At 33.2% G+C, this 25,744-nt stretch overlaps 1 protein-coding gene across 2 annotated transcripts in view; it reads right to left on the bottom strand.

Moving 5' to 3' along the window:
• LOC145248970 (uncharacterized) overlaps positions 1-25,245 on the bottom strand; it is a 207,198-nt gene extending 181,953 nt beyond the window's left edge. For both annotated transcript variants that reach the window (XM_080110780.1, XM_080110781.1), the window contains exon 1: positions 24,579-25,245. In XM_080110780.1, coding sequence (XP_079966906.1) covers positions 24,579-24,710 — 132 coding nt within the window. In that variant the 5' untranslated portion in view covers positions 24,711-25,245. The remainder of the gene's footprint in view (positions 1-24,578) is intronic.
• Positions 25,246-25,744: the final 499 nt, after the last annotated feature.

Here is a 25,744-nt window from a genome sequence, read left to right as displayed (position 1 = left end):
GTTGGTGCAAAAACAATATCGTTTTCTCACATGTTACTTTTATATATGATTTCGGCACAAGTATTAATTTTTAAAAAAGTGTTCAAAGTCCTCTAAAAAGTCCAACTATAAAATAGCAAATGACTTTTACAAATTAAAACAAATTAGTTCTATTTCAAATTGTTAAAACACCAATAAAAATATTTTAACATTTAGACTCTTAAAATCATTCTTCACTAAGATATTTTTTATTTTTATTTTATGAAAAGAATCTAAAAAAAAAAAAAAAAAGAGTTAAATTGGTATCTTTCAGATTTTGTGAAAAATTTTACATTGAAACATTTATTGACCATCAAATTTCTATAACACTCATCGACTATTTGTGGAAAAGGTGTGTTCCAATGTATCAACATTTATTCAAATAATGATCATTTTCATTGGACATAATAAAAAAAACCCTTCACAATGAACAATTTCTGTTAACAAATGATCACAACATCTGCTTTACAATACAATTTATTATTCACAAATCCATAATGAATAAGTTATAGAGATGCTTTGTGAGCACACCTGTTAACAAGGTTTTAGAAATTTAAAAAAAATCTAATTATGCAAGTTGAAATATGAAATAGGTCAATGTTTATGGAAATATTATCAATCAGTGCTTAAGGAGTTGGAGTGTCAAAAATTCTTTAAATGTGTGATTGCATGTCTAGTGAGACTTTTTTTATATGCATGGCAATCACCATTTATCAAAGGCTAACGGCAAGGCTTTACATTGCAAATAAAGTCGGATTTTCCCATTGGCGACTAGAAATAATAAAATGCTTATCTTTTGGCGATTGTTTTGTTATCAAAGACAATCTTTCAAAGTTCATTACTGAGAGAAAAATGTCTTTTTTTTTCGTTGTTATTATTATTCATTTTTTTTAATTAAAACAAGCAGTCAAATTGTTGAAACGATAAAAGGTTCAATAAAACAATATACTTTTTTTTATAATGAAGCCTGTTTAAAAATATCTGAAAAAATTCAACTTTTTATACCTTCAAGTCTCAACATAAAATTCAATGAATATTTACCATTACATTTCTTTAAAATAGAAATCTTTGTGATGTATGTACTTGTCACGGAGTGAAGATGGCATATTCCAAAAATTACGTAAATTGATCAAGTAGAAAATCAAATTTTATGATTTTTAGGGATTAACAATAAAATAATAAAATAGCATGGTCCATAATTCTCGGTAGTTGAATGGATTTCTCAGCTTTTGAATTTAACACATTGGAAAATAATATGGTCACTCCTCCTAGCACTCTCCTCACAAAATTTTATTTTCTTATTTAAAAAAAGTACTTGATTAACTGATTTTTGGAAAATGACATTTTTATTTTGTGATAAGTACAGGCATCATAAAGATATGCCTGTATTTTCTGTATTTTTTATTTTTTTAAATAATTCTAAGAACCTAAAATTCTTTGTATTATTATTCATCAGACTAAGGTTCTCATTTTGAGTGTGATTTTCACGTTTCGGTCAATGTAACCTCTGACCTTCTTCAGGTGTATCTTGTTGAACTCAGGAATGTTTCTGTCAAACTCAGGAATTTGGACATAATTCGAGCGGAACCTTTTATTTACTTCACGGGGGTAGCGTGCTCTTGTTCCGTCAGCCATGACTGGATAGAGATCCTAAGTAATTCGCAAATGTATTTTTTGATTGTCCACACTTAGGACTGAACCTTCAACCTTCAGGAGAATCACTTTTACAATTAATTTTTCCCAGTACTCTAACCACTGCGCCACGAGTCCTTGCGAGTTTGACAGAAACATTCCCGAGTTCGACAAGATACACCTTAGGAAGGTCGGAGGTTATATCGACCGAAACGTTGAGAAAATCACACTCAAGACGAGAACATTAGTCTGATGAATAATAATACATATAACCAATCCTCATCTCAAAAATTCAGAAAAGCTAAAATCTATATATATAAAAGCGAAAATGTATGTATGTATGTATGTTTGTGTGTCTGCTAAAAACTTTTGACCGACGAAACAAAAATTCAAACTTGGTATCATATTAAAGCCCCGCCCTCCGAACGACAAATATCGAAAAATTAGCCCAAAAGGACCATCAGAAGTGCGTCAACTGATCGATTTTCTGCAGGGGGGGGGGGCAAAAAAAGTGACATTTTAATGTTAAACATTACATATTTTTAAATCGATTTATAACTGCCCAAAAAAATACGGGCGTCAACTCTTCTACATAAAGTATACACTGGGCCGTTTATTTTGGGTCAACTTGTATTTAAAACCCACTGAGTCATGTCACGTGATCTTGACGTCAGCAAGCTCTAATAGCAGTCTGAATTTAAAATTTAAAAATGTTGTTATCGGTAAAAAAAAATTTAACCCTCACACAAGCTAAACTATGAACTTCTACGCTATGACAACGTTAACAAAGTCATTAGTACATTAAAAATAGTTAGATACGATAGTTAAACGAAAAATAACAAGCCAAAAATGTGAAGTAAAAAAAAAAAAATATGCTTACAAAAAATATTAACGATCGCCATTTTCTTTTTTAGTAACAGTCTTTAGAGTAAGGAAGACGAAGTGAGAGAGAGAGAGAGACACATACACAAACGCAAAAAGAGAGAGAGAGAGAAAGAGACAGACAGATAGAGAGAGATGTCTAGACAGGAAACGAAATACATAATTTAATAAACGCTAATATGAAGTAAAACAAAAAAATAAAATACTGCTACGTCATCTCGTAACGCTCCCGCGATGACCTCATTTAGTGGCTATCTGTCAATCAAACCTCTTTCACTCGCTTTATAAGCCTTATTTTAACACTATAATTAATTTCTCTTACTCTTGGTCTAGACGGTTAAGTGGTTGGAGTTTGTTTCACCTCCGTGTCAAGGCTCCCGGGTTCAATCCAGCCTCACGACCAAAACTATTTTTTTTTCTTTTACATCTTTAGACATGCGGGCAACGTTTCTTTCTTTTTTTTTTACTTCGCTTATTCTTTAGTTTACTCCCCCCCCCCCCCATACACACAGCGGGGGTTTTTTTTCGCTGTTTTTTTGTTTTTGTTTTTTTGGGTTTTGGTTTTTCCGATTTTTTTAACATCGTTTCAGGGTTATTACTTATCCCCCCCCCCATACACACACCTACAAACACCCGGGCAACGCCAGGTACCCCCCCTCTAGTTCTTTATAAATTGAAAATTTTACCTGTTAGAAATTAATGATCAATGAGTACTTAATTGTTTCCTTTACAAGAATTTACAATTTACACAAATTTTTTGTAATTAAATCAATGTTTTGAGACCTACCTAAGAAAAAAAAAGGGTGCTTGTTTGAAGGGTAATTAGCATTCATTAATAAAATAAGCTTGTTTGAAGGGTAATTAGCATTCATTAATAAAATAAACTTGTTTTGGGACAAAAAGAAAAATTGTTTTAGTCCTGAAGAATTTCTTAAGTGAGAACAGATACAATATTTTGCTCTATATATTTCCTCTAAGATACACAAAAAACAAAAGTTCAATGTTTCATGTACATATTCCTAAATATAATTTTTTAAAGCTAAAAAAGTTTTGTTTTGTTTTTTGCAAATAAACTATAACATTTTTTTATTAATTAAAAAATATTGTACTTTAAGTATGATTAGATATTTTTTTATGTTACAAAAATGAATGTTATGAAAAATGAAAAGATTTTTGTCATTTTAATTTTCTTTATCAAATCTAGAAACCATTTAATTCTTCAACATAAAAGAAGTGTGCGTTTTTTTAATTAGATAAACATTTTACGTTGCCTAATCAAACAATTTAAAACTGAAATGAAAATAATCACGATCACATGGTATCAGTTTGAAAAACATTGATGATCGCCTTTATTGAAAGTATGGAAACATTGCTAAACATAAGTATCATAGAATAAAAACGTAAAAACTACACATTTTGTCAAAAGTTTAGATATTTCTAAATTACACGTCTTTCAAAGTTTAACAATTAAAATGAATGCAATGTTTTTAAGGTGTTGTTGTTTCAAGTCTAGTAACTAATATTGAAACTAATGAGATCTTCTAACTTGTTTTTTGTTAGTAGACTCAATTATTGCCCGGTAACAATACTCAAAATTGTTCTAGAAATTTTTGAATTTCCAATAAATTCTGTCTGTAGAGCCTTAGAAAATGAAACAAAACTACACCTGGAATTATTTTATTCATAACATTAGAGTAAAATAACATTTGATGAGTTTGGTTAGTAAACGGCAATATTTAATTGTCAAAGGTCAACTAAACGTAAGTTTGTCTATTGAGCCCTGAAAGACCACTCGAGGATGAGTTAATGAGTGTAAGGTTGTCAGTGAGACAACAGCATAATGATCAGTAATGGTAAAAATCGGATAGAATTTGATTTAAGAGGACAGCTCAACAAGAACTTGTTTACATTGGACTTGAAAACGACTAGTTGGAAACTGATTATGTGGCACTCAGTAAATGTGCTGAACATAAACTCACCATAAAGAGTGAAACACTTTGTACTAATCTATCAATTTACAAACATTTTAGTTTTTAGAGTTCATACATTTCAATAAGAAACTGTTTGAATATCAGATGATCCATAAAGCATTTTTTGTGCTACATGAACACATCTTAACAGAGTTTGTACAGATTTTCAATATCAATTTTCAAAGTTTTTCAAGGCCTTCTCCAGACAAAATTGGTATATATGGTTAAGTGTTAGTTTTACTCATTTAGAACTGCTTTAAAGCTTCACCGCATTTTGCAACCAATTTTCAAATAATTTTTATAGTTCATAGGTCAATTTCTCAGCTATATTTTGAAATAAAAATTTTCAATTTTCGTTCATTAAACAAAAGTTATAAAATTAGTAAGGAATGTGAGAGACGGTTTCTTCTCACTGGTTGTTGGTTACCATAGCAACTTTCATAAATCATAGCAGGAATGTCGCTCACATGCCATCTTATTTGGGTTATAGAGAGAGTTAACAAAAGTGATGCTCTTTGCCATGCTAGGGTTGATAATATTTCACTTGCGATGTCACCCATTAATTCTGTTTTTTTTTTTGTCCCTTCTTTCTGTTTATTAACTTAATTACGTCTTTTGATTTTTTTTATTTAGTTAATTTAAGAAGTTAGTAATAATTATTACGAAAGATTCTTGACAATGCATATGATATTAAACACAAAAAAGAAAATATTATTTCAAAGCAAAGCCTGGAAAAATCATGGATTACATAGAAGAATGCAAATATGAAAAGTAATATGGTTAAGATTAAACTTAGAAAAGAAAAAGGACTAGTTGTGAAAACTGGGGGGGAAAAAAAAGACAAGCTATTCTAGTAAAAAATATAAATTTATGACTTAAAATATTGCAGCATAAAGAATTTATATATAATGTTAAATTGAATTTTTTTCTTTAATTCTTAATGCTGCAATATTCTAAGTTATAAAGTCATTTTTACTAGAGGGTAATTCCATCTCAAATCATCCAGACCATGACACCCTTACCTCTCAGATTTTTTCCAAACTTTCACCATATGTTGGTATCATAAAAACTAGGGAATCCTGAAAATTTGAGCTTTTAATTCTAAGCGGTTCCGGAAATATTACAATTTTGGTATTTTACATATATCGCGTCGAGGCGCGAATTCACAAAATTATGAAATTACGTTTTGGGGCATAAATTAATTTCTAGATTAGGTAGAACCTTGAAAATTTGCATGGACAAAGTTTTCCATATGAGGAATCCAAAAATCACGTTTAAAACCTCTGAAAATGAACTGTTTCTGAGTTACTGAACTTTTAAGCAGAGATTTGAGTATTGGTTTAAGGCCACCCAAAAAAACATGTGGCACTATTGGAAATTGAATTTCTTTTGTTCCTAGACATTCTGGATAGTCTGAAGTTAAATTCCTCCAAAAAAAGGGTGTTTGGTTCTTTCCTCGTTAGCTCACAATCGAACCTCAAAGATGGGCAGTTTTACTGGCCTCACTTCCAGACAGAGCAGTGTACAAGGAGTCACTTGACTTCACCATAAACAGGAAATCCTGAAAGAAAGAGCATTCAATCCTATATAGTCTCTCAGTTATGTATGAAGCCAATCACGCACACCCTTCACATTGAACACGTTTTTGTATATAAAAATGTATTTAAAAAAGAGGTATGATTTAGTGGCCGGCAAACTGGATTAAAGATGACGCACAGCTTAAAAGCAGAGACAAAGAAAAAGATCAGAATATAGTCACCATGGCAACAGAATTAGTATGTGAAAGGGATCGAGGGGGGGGGGTAACAAGACTAAAGATCAAGTAGTAAAAAGATGAAAAAGAAATTATCAAACAAATACATAACTCATCTTTGCAAAGTTTAATTTTTGTCAAGCAACAATATATTTATTAAACTGAATACTTTTTATTTTGCATTAACTTTTGAGCTTTATTTTCAAAAAACTTCACCAAAAATTTCTTACCCACAGAGCTTTTAGTTGCTGGTAAATAAAGCTGTTTTTCTTGTATTATTTTTATATAACTACTATTATTAAACATTGGAAAATTCACCAAAAATTTCTTTTTTCTTTTCCATGGATAAAGTTAGAAGTCATTCAAAAAAAAAAATGATCGTCCGTTCCTTAACTTTCGGACACTACTGTAGATCTCCAAGAAAGGAATTAAATGGCACTTGGCAAGGTCAAGGGGTTCCTGAGATATGACCCTTTGTTGATTTGACATAGAATGAGCCAGTTGTAGGGATACTATGTAGGGAGTCGAGCAGCAAGATGTCTATTCACATTACACTTGGACTTCTGCATGTCAGTACAGTTGGGGAAACATGAACCCAGAAGGAAGTTCCAGAGTCTAACAGTTCTGGGGAAGAAACTATTCGAATGGAAGGCCTTCTTATATCTAGGGATCTCTATGTAGGGGTGGGATTTGGCTGCTTTCCCAGTTTGTCAGTGGTATTTATGAATGTTAAGAATAATAAAGGTCGAAGGATAGACCCCTGAGGAACTCTCGCATTTATATTATATTGTTTAGATGTACAACCATCAAGGACAACCTGGATTCTTTTCATATTTAAGAAGGATTTGATTATGTTAAGTATTCGTTCAGTAATACCATATGATCTAATTTTCCTGAGAAGACTATCATGCCACACCCTGTCAAAAGCCTTAGATATATCTAGGGCTACCGCTCTACCCTTCCCTGCTTTGTCCATATATATGTTCAGAGATTACAGTTAGGATATCTGCTGTGGAACGAGCTTGCCTAAATCCATATTGTTGGTTGGTCAGAAGTTTAGCAGCTGTAAGATGATGGACTAGAACTTGGTTAATTATGGACTCAAATTTTTTGGCAAAAAGCAGGAGGAGGCTAATGGGGCAATTATTTAATGGGTCAGTTCTTTTGTCAGAATTCTCGAAAACTGGTACCAGTTTTCCAGCAGTCAGGAAAGCAAGATTCATTAAGGCATTTGTTGTAAAGTTTGGAGAGGACTGGAACAATCTCAGCAGAGCATTTTTAGGATGAGATCAGGTTCACATGCTTTTGAGGTGTCCAAGTGTTTTTTATGATATCATGCACCTGAGAATGGGTAATTTTCAGATCATCCAGTGTGGCGTCAGTTCGTAAAGAAAAGTCAGGGAGGGCGTGATTTGCTGGGTCCAATGTGGAGTTTGAGGCAAACCGACTGGCAAGCATGTAAGCCTTCTTGGATGCCATGCAAACAACTTCATGATTGTTGGATAGTGGGGGAATTGTTGATTGCCCATTATTTACTACACTGTTGTAGATCTTCAAGAAATCACAGGTGCCTAATTTCTGTGTTACAATGTATTTTCTGGCTGTTTCGGTATACCTATATATGAAAGGTTTATTTAATTATATAAATATTTTCATAATTAAACCATTTGCTTCCATCAATAAACAAAAACAAAAATAATGGTTTTAGAAACTAATTTTTGTAAATGGCCTGCAATGCCAAGAAAGACATCTTTAAAATGTCTAGAAAACAAACGGTCAAAGTAATAGAAACAAACACATAAAATGAATTATGACATATGCTCATCTCTGAAATAGATTTAATATTGTCCTCATCAGCCGCCTTCACATGTTCGTGTTTTCCAATGGTGCACAATTAAGTGTACATTAAAAAAAAAAAAAAAAACTAATTAGCATACGTAAATGAAACAGAAAGATGAAGAATGCAAATAATGAGAATTTATAATTCAAAAGAATAGTTCCAAGAATTATGCTTCAAGTTGCGTTAAACAACTCTTTGGATATTGGCTTCCCATGCGAGATAGAATTAGTAATGAGTGATAATAGATGCAAAAATGATTAGTTGCATAAGATGTTAGCAAAAATAGTGAACCTGGAAAACATCCAAAAAATATTGAAAGTTTTGTCAGCAAATGAAGCTTATTTAATATAACTTGAATTCAATAACTGATGAAAATATTCTATTTATAAAGAAAGCTCCTGCTATACACAAAAGATTAAGAGTCTTGAGAAATGGGTTAAAAATCATATTTTAAGTACATAAAGGAAACTTAAACGATTCATGGAAAGTTAACCTTATGAAATTTTCTTAAAAATGTTATAGAAGATGAGTGCAGATATTTTGTACTGAGACTTTAGTAAACCTTTCAATAACGTTGCTAACATTTAAAAGATGCTACTTCAATATAATAAATATTCCTGTTTATTTGCCTCCCCAAGAGAGTAATTAGACACAAAGTCGGTTTTTTATGTGGGGAAAATCAAGTTCCCCAAACAAAAGGGTCATTCTAAATAGGAGCAAAAATAAAAATTGTCTCAGTCATGAAGGATTTCCTCTCCACTAACCGAAGACAGATGTGTACCATTAGAACAGTTACTACACTTTGTTTCTAGCCAAAAGGCCAATAATATTGTCAAACGAACAATAACCTCAAAATCATATTATAATTGTTGGTTTAGCCAAAAGTTTCATATTGGTATATCTATATTTATATAGTACAATATTAGAAAGATGTATAGCATTAGTTTTTAATTTCAATTTTTTTTTTTTTTTTATACCACCTTAATTGCAAAGTTAAGAAAAAATGAAATAATTATGTCCCCATGTTATTCAGTGTTGCCTAGAATACATATCCTATAATTTATAATAAATTCATTAGTTCATCCCATATATTTATATTGTTGATGCTAATCTGTTTATATAATTTGTAATATTACCTGCATGCATATATATATATATATATATATATATATATATATATATATATATATATATATTATAGAAAGAGAGCATTTTTTTTCTCTTAAGCATATTTCATTAAATCAAATAAGACATTTTTTGTCTATTAATTCTGTTTTTGATCCTTTTCAACTTCCAAATAACGGTCTTCACTTCTGGCAAGAACTGGCTGATGTAATCGTCATATTTGTCATAAGTCCAATTTAAGGATTCACGATCAGGAATAGATTAATCTAATTGGTTTGAACAATTTACATTATTTTTTTTTAACGTGTATTTCATTGGTTAATTATTTTAACTTTACGAAAATTTGAAGATGTTACTACTATTAGTAAAGTTTATTTTATTGATAGTAAGTTTTTTGGTTTTTATTATAATAATATTTCAAGTTTTCTTTTATTATTTGTCTGTTCAAGTATAGATGTATTGTCGATTAATATCTTCGTAAATTGGAGCAAAAGACAAGAATGTTGATTAGTCAGATGGTTAAATATAGCACTGTTTTGGAGCAATACATGGTTAATCTTCGACAATGTTGTGGTTTAGACAAAAAATTGGCAGAAGAGTTTGGTAGAGTTTTCAAAGGTTAAGTCATTGAACTTTGACCCCTTAACAGTCAAATTTCCGGCTGAAAATCGATTAAAAAAGTTTTCCCAAATCTCAATACCCCTTATATCAAGTCTTGAGTCTGTTGACCGAAAATTGACAGAGTAGCTTGGTAGGGAAATGTACATGCACAGACACACACAGACAATTTCACTTTTATATATATATACTAGCAGTTCAGCCCGGCTTTGCTCAGGCCCTATGTACTATTCATAACTTTTCCAAGGTGTGAATACACTTTATGTAAGATTTTAAATGTTCAGACCATAATTTGTCTTAGTAATTTCATAGAGACCGCAGAGGTCAATTTTTTGTTCAACTTGGACCCCAATTTTGACACCTTAATATTTATCATTTTGGTCTCATATCAAAATACAAAGTTTTACCCATGTCCAAGTTACCTAAATCTAAAAGTTCAAGTCTTTAAGACCTAAAATTGGTGGAGGAATTTGGTAGAATTTACAAAGGTCAACTCTTTCAACTTTCATCTTTTGGCAGCCAAATTCTCGCCCCAAACTGATTAAAATGCTTGCCACATTTCTGAATATTCGTTATGTATCAATTTCAAATGTTTAGATCCAAAATTGGCTGAGTAATTTTGGTAGACACTGCAATGGTAAAATCTTTTGAACTTTGACCCTTTTTCGACCCAAGCCAATTAAAAAGCTTGCCCTATCTCTGAATACACTATAAGTAAAATTTCAAATGTTTAGACCAGAAATTGGTTGAGTAATTTGGTAGAGACCACATTCTAACTTTGACTCCAATTTTAACCTCTTTTTTGGGCTCAAATGAAATTAAAAAGTTTGATCCATGTCCAAGTAACCTTGAAAATTTCAAGTGTTTAGACCCAAAATTGGCGGAGGAGTTTGGTAGAGTTTTCAAAGGTCAAATCGTTAAACTTTGACCCCTTGACAGCCAAATTTCTGGTGGAAAACCGATTAAAAAGATTTTCCCAAATCTCAATATTCCTTATGTCAAATCTCGAGTCTGTAGATTGGAAATTGACAGAGTAGTTTGGTAGGGAAATGTACACAGACATTTTCACTTTATAGATATATCTATAAATTTGGTGCTGCAGAAGATTGATCCCAATGTATTTGGAAGGGAATGCTCTAGCGGTCTATGTAGAAATGAGAGAGACAGATCTTGTCACCCTCTCTTTCGCTTCAAAGGGGCTTAGCTAATTCTCCTCCTCTGACTATTCCGAACTCAATAATTTTGTATCGTCTTAACTGAATATATTGATCTCTTTCTTTGTGACATCAGAAACGTGCTCAACCATATGAGAGTCCCTCATATGGATTCTACATATTACACGTCTCCACACGCCTTTGCAACACAAAGAAAATCAAATTGCCTCCTCGAGGCTTGTATTTACTAACATCCGTGGGCTTAGAACTAATTTAAATGATGTTGAAGCATTTCTCCTAACAAACACCCCGGATATCTTAGCACTAAGTGAGACTAACCTACACTCCTCCATCCCCTCTAACTACTTTAACATGCCCGGATATCTCCCACTCTGCCGTAAGGACTCTGACAGACATATGCACGGGCTTGGAGTCTATATTCGAAACACCCTCCGCTTGACTAGAGAAAGAAAACTAGAATCGGATGATCAAGCCTTTATGTGCTTTAGATTTAACATGCAACACAACATTAGCTATTTTTATTTTCTCTGCCGCTCTCCCTCGACCCAGGACTGTACCCTAATAAACAAAATCTCTGACAGCATAGATACAGCACTTTCCCGCAACACTAGCGCACAAGTTTATGTATTTGGTGACTTCAATGTCCACCACAGTAACTGGCTTGGATTCTCTAATTACACAGACACAGCTGGTACCACAACACATAGCTTCTCTATATTTCATTCCCTATCATAGACAGTTACGTTTCTAACCCGTTTCCCTGACCAGCAAAAACAACGCACATCACTTTTAGATCTGTTTCTGACCACAGTTCCTGATAATTGTGTTACGAACACCCACAGCCTACTTTGGAATGCTGATCATGTAGTGATAATGGTTGAAATCACCCTAAACTCTAGAGCCAAAATGGAAGAGTCATTGCTCAAAACAACGAGATATTATAAAAAGGCTGACTGGAAGCCAGTCATTACAGATGCCCCATGGCGAAATATCTTTTCACTTCCTGCTGAACAGTGCGCAAATGAGACCACTGAATGGTTCAAAACAGCAATTGAAGCACATGTCCCACACGGAAATTTTATAGGAAGCCCCACTCTCCCCAATGGTTTACTTCTACACGTGCAGCTGCCATCATGCAAAGGCAGCACGCGTACCAGATTTAACTGAAATAAATCCAGTTCAAACAGACAGAAGTATATAGAAGCCAGAAGTAACTGTAAGAAAGAAATAGTGACAGCTAAGAGAGAATTTACTGAAACCACCCAAAAACGCATCGAAGCTCAGAAATTAGGAACCCGTGACTTCTGGAAAATCTACAACAGTGTAGTAAATAATGGGCAATCAACAATTCCCCCACTATTCAACAATCATGAAGTTGTTTGCTCAGCAACCGAGAAGGCTAACATGCTTGCCAGTCGTTTTGCCTTCAACTCCACACTAGACCCTGCTAACTACCCTCCCCCAGACTTTCCTTTGCAGACAGACGCCACACTTGACGATCTGAAAATCATCCCTTCTCAGGTGCATGCTATTATAAAAAATCTTGACACTGCAAAAGCATGTGGATCTGATCTCATCCCTGCTGTGCTATTAAAAAAGTGCTCTGCTGAAGTAGCTCCAATTGTCTCCAAACTTTCCAACAAATGCCTTAATGAATTTTACTTTCCTGACTGCTGGAAAACTGCTTCTGTGATACCAGTTTTCAAGAATTCTGGCGAAAGAACTGACCCATTAAATAACCGCCCCATTAACCTCCTCCCACTTTTTACCAAAATATTTGAGACCATAATTAACCAAGCTCTAGTCCATCACCTTACAGATGCTAAACTTCTTACCAACCAACAATATGGATTTAGGCAAGCCTGTTCCACAGCAGACATTCTAACTAATCTCCGAGCGTATATACCATTCACTTGACAAAGCAGGGGAGGGTAGAGCAGTAGTTCTAGATATATCTAAGGCTTTTGACAGGGTATGGCATGAAGGTCTTCTCAGGAAAATCAGATCATATGATATTACTGGAAGAATACTTATATAATTAAATCCTTCTTAGAGAAGAGAAAAATCCAGGTTGTCCTTGATGGTCATACATCTAAACAATGATATAAATGCGGGAGTGCCTCAGGGGTCGATCCTAGGACCTCTATTATTCCTAATATTCATAAATGACCTCCCTGATAAAATTGTTTGTGAGATGGGTATATGTGCTGATAACACCACGCTCTATAACAGACACGGCAGGAAAACAAATGAACACATATCTAAAGAAATGGCAAAAACACTAGAGGATGACCTCCAATCTGTAGTGGAATGGGATGGATGGTCACATTCAATGATACCAAGACTAAACTTGTTTCCTTCAATAACTAAATGATACCTTCTCTACCACCAATAACAATGATCAAAGACTAGTGGTGGGACGATTAATCGGAATCGGAATCGTTAATCGTAAGAATCGTGTATTTTGGGAGGTATCGGAATCGGAATCGCATCGTTAAAAAATACCTTAATTTTCCGATTCCTTCATTACGATTCTTTTAGTCTGATGTTGAAAAAAAGAAAAAAAATTCCTTATATTTCTAACTGCAAGAGAGAAATGTAGCATGTTATAAAAAGAAACCAAAGAAATTCATTACTAACAGGGCAATGCTTAGTGCCCCCTCCCTTACAAGATTCATTCATTCAGATCTATTGTAATCAAAACTACAAAAGAGTTAACTTGAAAAGAAGTATGCAGGGCTCTACATTGCGAGTAAAAATAAAAAAAACGCTTATCTTTTTGACGATTGTTTTTTTTTACTGACAAATCTTCTAATACTGAATGAAAATGCTTTTTCAACTTATATTTTCTTAAAATAAAACGAGCAAAGTCAAATTATTTAAACAGTAAACGGTTTAATAGAACAATGTACTTTTTTTTTCTTTTTTTAAAAGAAGGCTTTTGAAAGAAATATCTCTAAAATGAAATTGATCACGTATTATTTCGCAAAGTTTTGACAGTTGTCGGCTTCTTTTGATGTTTCCAAAAAATCGACCCCATACCTATCTCTTCCAAACCTAAAGTTATTAAATAGTCCCTTCGTTAATTCAAGGGTAATTAATTCAATTCAGTCAAGTTTTTTTTTTTTTTAATTTCATTGAAATAAAATCCATTTTTTAAATTTTTTTCTCCAGAAAGGTAAAACCCTGAATTTGATTATATTAAAAGCAGAATAATATAATCTTTTTTTCTAGAATTTTAAATTGAAAATTTTAAAAAAAGTGTTTGACGCAGTTTTTTACCGAACGAAAAAGAAATTAATATATATATTTTTAAAAGGTTTTGTAATCAATTAATTTTTATGTCTAAATAATATTTACGATTAATTAAATAATTTCATTTTAAAAAGTATTTATAAATAGAATTTTACTTAAGACTTATAGTTTAGCAATATTGAACCGCATCAACCATGTGTGAATTGAACACAGTCAACCAAAAAAAAAAAAAATTCAAAAGAAAATGCATATTTGCATTTCATAATGTAAAAAATTAAATTCTATAAGTTTTTTTTGTTAACTACCGGTTGGTACAATTTACCGCCCCATCCCTTTATATTTTTTTCTTTTTGTCTTTTTTAGCGGATTTTTTTTTTTTTTTTTTTTTACACAGTGATCACCACTTATCAAGGCCCGGAAGCCACTCAGGGATAAGGGTTATTGCAAGTACATTACGTTAGTGTGGAGATTTGATGAAGTGTTTAATTAGGGAGCGGTTCATTAGGAATTTGTTAACATTGGACTTGAAGACATCCAAGTTGTAGTCCGGAGGGAAGCAGGCAGACGGAACAGAGTTCCACAGGCGTGCAGTTCTAAGAAAGAAGCTTTGTTCATGGAATCCACGTTTTGATTTAGGCACAGATATAGAGTGGGGGAAATTTTTCACAGTGGATTCAGCTAGATGGGTGTTTTTCGTGAAAGATTGGCGAGGGGGGACTAGGGATTGGAGTTCAGACGAGCACCTGCCATGAAAATAATGATAAAACAAGGATAGGCTTGAAACTGTGGGAGAGAGGTTGCAGGGTAGAGAAAAGAGCATCCCCCACTAAACCACGAAGACTATTTTGTACTCTGTCAAGGCAGGATAGGCTGTTTTTGGCAGCTCCTGCCCAGATATGGCAACAGTATTCCATCCTTGGACATACTTGGCTTTTATATAGATAGAGAATTGCATCAGTAGTGAGATATCTTCTGGAGCGGTAGAAGGATCCCACCATCTTTCCAGCGACCTTGGCAACAGACTTTATGTATGTGTTCCATTTCAGATCAGGAGTAAAGGTCAAACCCAGAAGCTTGTCAAAACACGGGGCCTCACCCAGACGAGAGCCATCCATCACAATTGATGCCAGTTGGGGATCAGAGCGTTGATGATGTAAGGATAGGAGTTTGGTTTTGGATGCATTAAAGGTAACCAGCCACATCTTCCCCCACTGAACCATGCGCTCGAGATCAGAGGAGAGAGAATCCGAGAGAACTTTGTCATTTACAGCCTTTGATGTGTTGCCGTAGATGGTTGTGTCATGAGCATAGATGTCGACGAATGATTTAAGTATGTGTTTAGGGAGGTCATTGATGTAGATCAGGAAGAGAGTTGGGCCCAGGATTGACCCCTGAGGGACTCTAGCATTTATATTGCAGGCCTCCGATTTTTGTCCATCAACCACTACTCTTATGAGCCTATCGGAGAGAAATGATTTAATGATTGAGAAAACATTTCCAGTTATACCGTAGCTGGAAATCTTTTGAAGTAGACCCTTATGCCATACCTTGTCGAAGGCCTTTGATATGTCAAGAGCAATTGCCCTAGAAAGGAAGCCTTTGTCAAGAGATTCACTAATCCTGTGGGATATAACCGTCAGCACATCTGCGGTAGATCTTGCAGAGCGGAAACCATATTGTGTGTCACTAAGAAGGTTATTCCTGCTGAGGTGGTTGACTATTTCTCTATTTAATATTGATTCCAGCAACTTACTCATAACACACAGGAGACTTATTGGTCTGTACTGAGAGGGAGAGGACTTATCAACTGAATTCTTAAATACAGGGAAAACTGATGAGGTCTTCCAGGGGGTCGGAAAGCACTTCTCCTTAAGGCAGCGCTTAAATAGTTTCGTAAGTATGGGAACAAGTTCTGCTTGAAGCTTTTTTAACACTATAATTGGGATGCCATCAGGGCCAGTTGCCTTACTAGAATCTAGGTTCTTGATTAGCTTGGCGACCTCATGCACGGATATTTGTATGTTACCTAGCTTGTTCTGTGTTGTAGGAGAAAATATGGGGAGTTGATGGCCTTCGTCGCATAGGGTAAAATTAGCTGCAAAGTTCTTTGCAAATAGTTTGGCCCTGTCTGACGCTGACGAGATGACCTCTGGTCCATTGATAATGGTTGGGATAGAACGCACAACGCCAAAGTCCAAAAAAAGTCTTCCATGGAAACTTTTTGAAGTTGATGAAGATCATGAGTTGAAAGCCATTTGCAAAGTCTGTCAAATTAAAATATCGCGAGGAATAAAACCATCTTACATGACCACAACCAACATGTTAAAACATTTAACTATGATGCATCCAAACAAATTGGAGGAGCAAAATAAAAAAGAAAAGGAACAAAAAATTACCAACTAGTCACTCAGAGCAGTTTTATTAGTGAGGGTCGAAATCGCAGTGTCTTTTTTTTTTTTTTGCCTACGTCACCATCTAGGTGTCACCAATTTTTTTAACCCTCCTTAACTTCAAAGAGTAAATACAATATATACAACTAAAAAAATAATTTTTAAAAATGCTGATTCTATTCATGAAAAATTCTTTTAACTAGAAATTAAAACTTAGGTAAAGATAGCTGACTGACAGCAACAGGAGCACTGGTTAACTACTGAACCACGTGGAAAGGTGTGGGGGGGAGGAAAAAAAGGAAATTAAATGATGATAATAAATTATGATAACCGTCTTTGAAAGGCACTAAACTCCTAAAATTTACTTCTTTAAAATTTTAGGCGGCACTCCCCGGCGATTTTAAAACACTCTCTCTCTCTCCAAAGAAAAAAAAAAAAAAAGATTTAATTTTTAAGTTTGGGAAAGATATATTTATTATAACCGAATTCTTGTATGAAGACTGGATCTAATTTATTGGACATTAATTTGTGAGATAAGTAATTTTTCAATGTTTAATATGTTTTTAAAGTTTCAATTATCAATTAAATTTTTTTAATTGCGTTTATTTTTCAATTTATTTTAAAAAAACAGGGTTTAAAATGTATTTTTCAAGGTAACAAGCTTCGAAAGAAGTCTAATAAAAAAAAATCACTTAATTTTTAATTTCGACAACCCTGAGAATTTAATTATTAAAAAAATATTGAAATGTGACATTTTTTTATTTAACATTTCTATTAGTTCAATTAATTTTCTTTCAATAATTCATTTCACTCAACAAACTTCACCATTTTTTTTTAAATCTTTTTCTGTAATTTTGGTAATTATGTTTGCTCAATTTTATCTAGTATTTCATTTGTTTTTTATAGTGGTATCATTTTTATATGTGTTCCTTTGATATACCCTATTTCAAAATTAGTTTGGCTAAACTTATTCTTCACGTTAGAAACAACGTGTAAAAACAATGAAAAAGTAAGAAAAAAATAATAGGTGTTAACTACTCTTTGTGAATTATGGAGGTCTGAAGAACTGCCGTCACAAATACAACTATCAATAGCCAAACAAAAAATCGTTTTTGAAATTCCTTTAATTGTAACTTTTCGCTATACCTACCTTTTTGGTATAAAACACAAACTTTCGATTAATGGTATTTCTCATATATGGTCGTTAACTTTGGAAAGGTTATTTTGTATCTACGGCGCCATGTCACGTGGTATATTGTCTTTTTTTCATTACGCACGTTCATTTATAAATTATTAAATTAAATATTTATCTTTTTTATATTTAATTAGTATATATTTTCTTTCTCTTCCGCTATATTTTTTTTTATTTAATTCATTAAATCTGTTAATTATGAGGACCAAAATAATGAATCGTGTGTATTTATTTTCTAATTTTCTTGTTTTTGTTCTGTTATATAAATTCTATTTTATTTGTTTTTTCTCTGATGGATAAATTCTATTTTCTTTGAGTTTTTTTTCTGTATTCCAATTAAGTAAAATAAATTTTCTCTAAAATAAATTTTGCTAAGTTTTCCGTTTAGTTTATTATATAATAATTTTATTTAAACCAAAACACGACGGTGTACTGGTGTAGACATAAAATATCTCTTCCAAAGTTAGGGAACATATTTGGGAACTACCGACCATAAGTATAAAACGACTTGGTATATTTCAAAACAATAATTCCCTAGTAATCGGAATCGGAATCGTACTTGGTATCGGAATCGTTAATCAATATTTTCCTGGAATCGGAATCGTATAAAAATTAGGAATCGTCCCAACACTACCAAAGACTTTATCTGAAAGCACATCTTTTAAACTCCTCGGCCTAACGTTCACAGGAAACATGGGTTGGAACAATTACATTGAGAGCATTGCCATAACCTTTTTATTTTTTGACAAGTTTACATTTGCCATCAAAAAGGACGGAAAAATTATGCTTCACACTAAAGTTACAAAGACAAGGTTCAAAAAAGAGTCGCCAACCTAATAGATCCTGAACTATCATCCAAGCTTCAGCCTCTGTCCCATCAACCCAATGTAGCATCCCTCTGCCTGTTCTACAAGTACTTTAACGGTGAATGTTCCGACGAGCTGCAAGCACTTGTACCCCCTCGACATAAATACCCCCAAACCCGACAAGCAGCAAACTCCCACCCCTTCACAGTTGAGATCCTTAAATGTAAGAGAGCCTTCTACTCCAGTAGTTTCTTCCCCAGAACCGCTAGACTTTGGAACTCCCTTCCAGGTTCCTGCTTCCCCAACTGTACTGACATGCAGAAGTTCAAGTGTAACGTGAACCGACATCTTGCTGCCCAACTCCCCACCTAGTACCCCTGTAACCTGTGTCCCTAATAGTAATCCCCTACATCAAAGTGGCAATGTGTCTTGTTTGGGGTGAAAATGTAATAAAAAATAAATTAAAAAATTTCTACTATAATGGCAATTCACTAAATTCCTGGGATCGCATCTAAATAGCAATATGTATTCATTTTTAACTTTTGATTACTGGGTTCAATTCTAGCCTTTTCTGTTAATAAATATTATTTTCAAACTTATTTACGTTGTTTCTCTAATTACTGGGATCTGTTCTCTTCCATATACAACACTTAAAGGAATGCTAATAGGAGATATAGGGTTACAGTTTGAGAAGGAAGCTGAAAGGTGGATAGATGACAGAATATTGATACTGTGGTCAGGGATGGTTAAAATTTTTGCCACTCATGGCCATGGTCCAACTTATTAAGAAAGTCAGGTTGGTGTTGGATTTCCGGGAGTTAAACAAGCATATAGCTTGTCACACAAAAAAAAGATGAAATCAAATGGAATAGAAATCATTGCAGAAGTGAAAAAAAGGGCTCTGTAAAAGGAGAATGGCAAATAAAAAGGAGCCATGAAGGGGTAATATGGAGTGACGCTAACAGTCTGGCATTAGGGATATTATTGAAAATTGGAGGAGTGACTGTTGAAGATGCTGCTTGGTTACGAAAAAAGGATGATAGTGCCCATACCAATGTTGTGGAACTCGATGCTATGATAAAGTAAAATGGGGGTTACAGATAGTGGACATTAGGACAGACTCCACAACAGTAGCATCATGAATTAAATCGGAGGTGTCTGGTGATAAGCGGATTAAGACAAAAAGAGCAGTAGAGATGCTTATTAAGCGTCGACTTGGAGCTCTTGGAGACTTGATCCGAGAATTCTGACTGACGGTAACTGTCACCTTGGTTACATCGCAGAAAATAAAGCAGATGGACTGACCAGAGTGAAGAAAGCATGGCTAAGGAAAAAGATGTTGTGCAGTAGAGCATCTAAAAGACTTGCATAAGATACATCATTTTGGAAAGGAACAGACTTTATAGCTAGCAAGAAAAATGAATCCACAATGCAAATTGTTCAATGCATGTTGAAGAAAATTGGCACCAACTGAACCATATTTAACTATGATTGACTGTAGGCCTAGGAGAGTAGTGATATGACGGAAATGAAATGGCAGAAGAGATTATTTTGCCAACAAAGAACAAACATACAAGAAACGGGCTTGATTCGAATAAAGCAAAATACTTCATTGTTTTTTCGCGCTGCTTGCTGCAAGATGTAGCTTATGGCACCACTGCGATCCAGTTTGATTCGGGTGACATTCAAAAAGTTGTGCATGCTGTCATTACTGCTAAGTTTAGTTATATCGTTTTGTTTTTCTATAAATAACCAACTACAAACCTTGGTCGGATTCAACTTTATTCAATATACTGAGGAATGCCAAGTCATTTCAGAGAAAATGTCTTGCTGGCTTGGATGACACTGCTGTACCTACAAGGAATGGGTTTGATAAGTTACAGATGGTAGCATCAAACTTCTCACAGAAGTTTTTGACTGATAGGGAAGCGATACCTCAAAACTCATCACTTTTAACATTGCAACGACAAACAAAGTGATTTATGTTCCCATTCCACTGCCTTCACACTTTCAGATCCGAAGAAGAGAAAGTTGTGTGTTGCATCAGATACATCCGCAGATCTTTGCAACGATTGCAATGAACTCTGCCTGGCTCTGCAAAAATGCGAAGAGCTTGTTTGTGAACAGTTCTGCTAAGATGAACGACTCGATAAATATTGTGCCCTTTGTGTGTGTTAAAAATATCATTTTTTCGATCCCGTTTGAAAATGTTTGCCGCCTTTCGACTACGGTGGACCAAACGTGCTAAAATAATTTTTTTAATCTGCTTTATTGCCCCTCCCCCATTTTGGGGAGCCTGACCCCCACACACATACACATTAAAAACCAAACATATACAAATGGTCACCCATCTGGTACTGGCCAGTCTCAGCATTAATGACACATCTAAATTTTCGTTACTGAAAAATAAGGTTTTTTTTGGCCTGTTTAGTCTTCGGTAGTTTGCTTTTTATCAAGTACAAATGTAAACATTGTCTCAAATCGACGCGAAGTAACTGGTTGCCTATATGAATAAATGGAATTATTTGAAATCCAGGTACTTATATAATATTTTTGCATATTCTCATAGAAAATCACCCTAAATCTTAGTTAGACAAGAAATAAACAAAGTAATTCTTTCAAAAACCTTTTTTTTTTTTAACTATTTATATTCGTTTTTGTGCAAGACAAAAAATCTCAATTGTTAACTTTTGGGGAAATTTTAACATTTAAAATTTAATAAAAAATAGAAAAAGTTTTACATTATTCTGCTTTTTATATGATAAAATTCAGGGTTTTATCTTTCTGGAAAAAAAAAGTTACTCAGAAATAATGGATTTTAATAAATGTAATTTCGTTTTAAAAAACAACAACTTGATTTTTCAGCCATTTTTGGCGGTGTCTAGCTTGATATGAAGAAATTACTAGGTGACCAGAAAGTGGGTTCTCATTTTACGTTAAATTTATATAGGAAAGTGATCCCTCACTTTTGAAAAAGTAATTTCTTCATATCATGAAAACTACTTATCTGTCCTAAATTTAAATGCGATATTCGTTTTCAGCATCACCGAAAACCTCTAAAAGTCGTCATTTTAAAGTTTTTGGAGGGGTTGGAAAAAAACTTGACATACCACAAAATTATATAGAAATCAGTTACAATTTTCAGGAAGTTTTATAAAAATCCAAGGCATTTTTTTTTTTTTTTAATAAACACAAAAGTGTCAATTTTAGCCATTTTACCCCGAAAGGCGCCCCTGCCCCTGTGTCAGAAATTTTGTGAAAGTAGTGAATAATTCCACCCCATCTTTCCAAGGTTATAACTCCTCGAAAAATGTAATTCAAGTCCTAATTTTTTTTTTTTTTTCAATTAAAGGAGCAAGGACCAAGGTTTCATTAAAAAAAAAAAAAAAAAAACGTGTTTTTATTTTTAAAAAGGTTTTAAACTTCGGACTTCACAGGTAAATTTCTGTCAAAAATTCCTACAAAAATTCTGATACACCTAGGGGGGGGGGCAACCGGAGTTTTGCCGGAAAATCCGTTCTTTTTGTTACTTTTTTACTCATATATGTTTATGCAAAATTTCAAAAAATTCCAAGCCATAGTTATTGAGAAAAGTGCGGACAGACGAACGGACAAGGGTAAATTTACAGATCCACCTTCCTTTTGTCGGGGGATCAATAAGTAAATATCTTATTGAGATCAATGAAAGCATGACTGACATTTTTGTGACTACGGATGGCCTTAAGCATCAAAAGTAGAGCCACAGGTATTGGTAAAGTCACTAAATACTGAAACGGAAAACGAAACTCGCTAAAATTGAACACTTAAGGCAAAAATAAAAACTGAAGCCACACTTTGAGAAACACCATGAACAATATTTTATTTACAAACAATTAATAAGAAAAGTACAACAATAAACTAAACAACTTTCGCTTTTTTAATTCGAAATGGCAATTATTTTTTCGCTTTCAACGCAAAACGGTATTTAATTGACTTTGATGTTTAAGGCCATTCGTAGTAAAAAAAAAAAAAAAAAAAAACTCAGTCATGCTTCCATTGACATCAATACAGTATTTAGTGACTTTCCCTATTTTTAAAATAAGATTTTAAAGTTAAATTCAATTTTTATGATATATTTGTTTATTATATTGTTAGGTGAAAGTACAGAATAGTTAGAAAATGCTCTCTCCTCCCGATTATAAGCATAACATTTCAGTACCCTTCGCATGCTTATATGTCTTTATTGCATTTTTTTTTCTTTTGCGGATTTCAAATCGCCAACAACTTCGATAATTTCCGGGATTAATCACGGAAATTCAGCAACTATTGGAATCCTCTGGATACTCATCCATTACAAGGATCAAAATCACCACTTTGGGGGGGGGGGGATGATTACTTGTTATTTATGTTACATTTATATACTAACCCCTCCCCCCCAAAAAATTTTTTGCCGAGATAGGGGATTCATGAGTAAAAACTTTTTTTTTTTTTTTTAATCCTTGCAAAGTTTACGAATCGTGCTGGAATATTCTGAAAGTCATTATTGATAATTCTGTACATTCAACTAATAATTTAAAAAGTTACCGTAAAATTTTAATTTATTCTTGAAAATCAAAATAGCACGGTTTGTAAACTGCATAAGTATTAAAAAAAAAAACATTAAATTAAAAAAATGAGATTTTATTTTTATTTAATAAATAATATTTATCAGTTTACAGCTTAAATGTCGACATGGAAACAGAAAATAAATATTTTTCTCGTACTAGTTTTTCATAATTGCAAACTCGTCAATTACTGCTGTTTGGGAGATTCGAATCCAGTAACAAAGTAAAGTCACCTTTAATTACCGGCAATTAACACAAGAATTGAGAGAAATATTAAATAATTAATCATTTCGAGTCGGCAGGCAATCGTAGTAAGCAGTCAAAGAGTATTCAACGACTGGAAGTCGGAATGTTGCATTTGCGTTAAAGTTGACCGGATTTTCTTAATTTCCAAAAGACCGGTAAACAAATTTCTTAAAAGGGGCTTATATATGTAGGGAAGGGGGTGATTACTGATTAAAATTAAAAAGATGAGATCTCATTTTTATTTTATAAATAATAAATAATATTTATCAGTTTTCAGCTTGGGTCCGGCAAGGTGGTGGTCGAAAAATGTATAATTTAATTGAAGATGGGGGGGGGGAACTTCTAGACAATTTAAACCGAATTGTTTTGTTTTTAATCAATAATTCAAGTTTTAGATTTAGTTCGACATAAGTCAGTTTGGTTTTGCTAGAAATCTGTAGAAGCAACGCCTTTTTTTTTAATAAATTTTATTTTCGACATTTCCACATGCTCTAAATGTGGGAATCGAAAAGAATGTCTATTGTGAAGGAGGGGGGGGCAGGTATTCCAAAGCTCCTACCATGATTATCCCCCACTAATCTTTATAAATAAAAGAGTAGACGTATGTGTGTGTGCGTGAAAATATTTAACCGATAAACTACTGCTCACATAACAATGAATTAAGTGGAAATAGTAACCATACAGTAATTTGTTTAGATGAATAATGAAATGTCGGTAAATTGAAATACAAAATACAAAATGTTCATTTCAACTTGCCGACATTTTTCTATTACTTTTGCGCATGCGGAAATTCATTCATAACTAGAAGTGATTTAAATTTAAACCTTTCCTTTCTATCTTGCGATAGTTCAGAGCGAGAAATGTTTTGGTTTCGATTCTAGCTTATAGCACCAAAGTCATTTTTTTTGTTTTTTTTAACATTTTGAGATTAGTACAATATAATAATACACAAAAATGGGCTCTGAAATAAATACGAAATCGGCATAAATTAAAATATATTTAAGCGTATTTTATGACCAGGTAAGGCTGGGTGACTGCCCCGGCCCCGCTAGTTAGTAAATAAATAGCTAAATAAATGCGTTTCTTTACTTACCTTTTTAAGGCTTGGATTGTAATTGTGGTCTATTCTCCAAGCTTGCAGTGAACGGTATTGCATGGCCAAGAATATGAAGACTATCAAGCCACAAGCTCCAGCAACGGCGGAGAATACTATGAGATAAATCATTTTGGGAAGTAACAATAGTACGGACTTATTTTTATGATTACTCTAATCCTATTGGGGTTCTTATCCTTCACCTTCTCCTTCGACTCGGACTCTTTCAATAACAACATGGAACACAAATGTAAAATAGAACTTTTCTGAAGTTCAGTAAGAAAACATAAAACAGAATTAATAATACCCGTTCAGTGGTTTGGGCGGATTGCCAATATTACTAGTAATAGTATTTTGTTGTGATATTAAAAGAATAAAGCAGTAAATATGGTTGTTTTTTGTTTGTTTGTTTCGTTTTTGTTTTTTGTTTTTTTTTGTTTGTTTTTTACTAAAGTGCTCTAAATTTTTTACATTAACTTAAAAACTTTTTGTGCTTAGAGTAAACAAGATTGATCACAAAATTCAATCTATTAAATAGTTCGAGTTAAAGAAAATTTAAACTTATTCTAGAAATTATAATTCTGGTTTGGTTGTCAAATGCCAATGTTGACAAATTGAAATTAATAATGCCCTTGTTTAAATAATCCCCCTAAAAAAGAAAAGGACTACTATATCACATTTATTGCAGTAGAAAAAAAAACTACTAAAATATCAGTTATTCAACGAGAGAGAATGGGAAACGATTTGCAACGAGCTATGAATTTCTTTCAATAACAATGATTTAATTAGTTTATTCATATTTTGTAAACAATATTAAACAACACGTCAGCAAGTTTAATTCAATATATTTTTAATTCGTTTTATTTTCGCATTTTTCAAGAAGGCACTTTCCACTTTAAGAGACCAAAACGTTCAAACAAATTTTAACAATTAACAAATAAAACCATGTACAAATAATTGTTGTTTTAGAAAATCAAAGTCTTAACTACGAGGTATCTTTAACTTATTTGTGCTGGAGTGCTGGAGCTGGACTCAATCATTTTTTTTTTTTTTCTGAAAGTTAAATTAATAAATATTTTTTTTTTCTGAAAGTTAAATTAATAAATAATTTACTGATAGGGTCTAAGTTAAGATAGTAATAAAATTGATGGTTTAATTTTAATGAA

This window comes from Euprymna scolopes, chromosome 27 (genome assembly GCF_053919585.1).
Source record: "Euprymna scolopes isolate OS-2025 chromosome 27, ASM5391958v1, whole genome shotgun sequence".
NCBI classification, from domain to species: domain Eukaryota; kingdom Metazoa; phylum Mollusca; class Cephalopoda; order Sepiida; family Sepiolidae; genus Euprymna; species Euprymna scolopes.
This window is presented reverse-complemented; position numbering and strand designations above follow the sequence as displayed.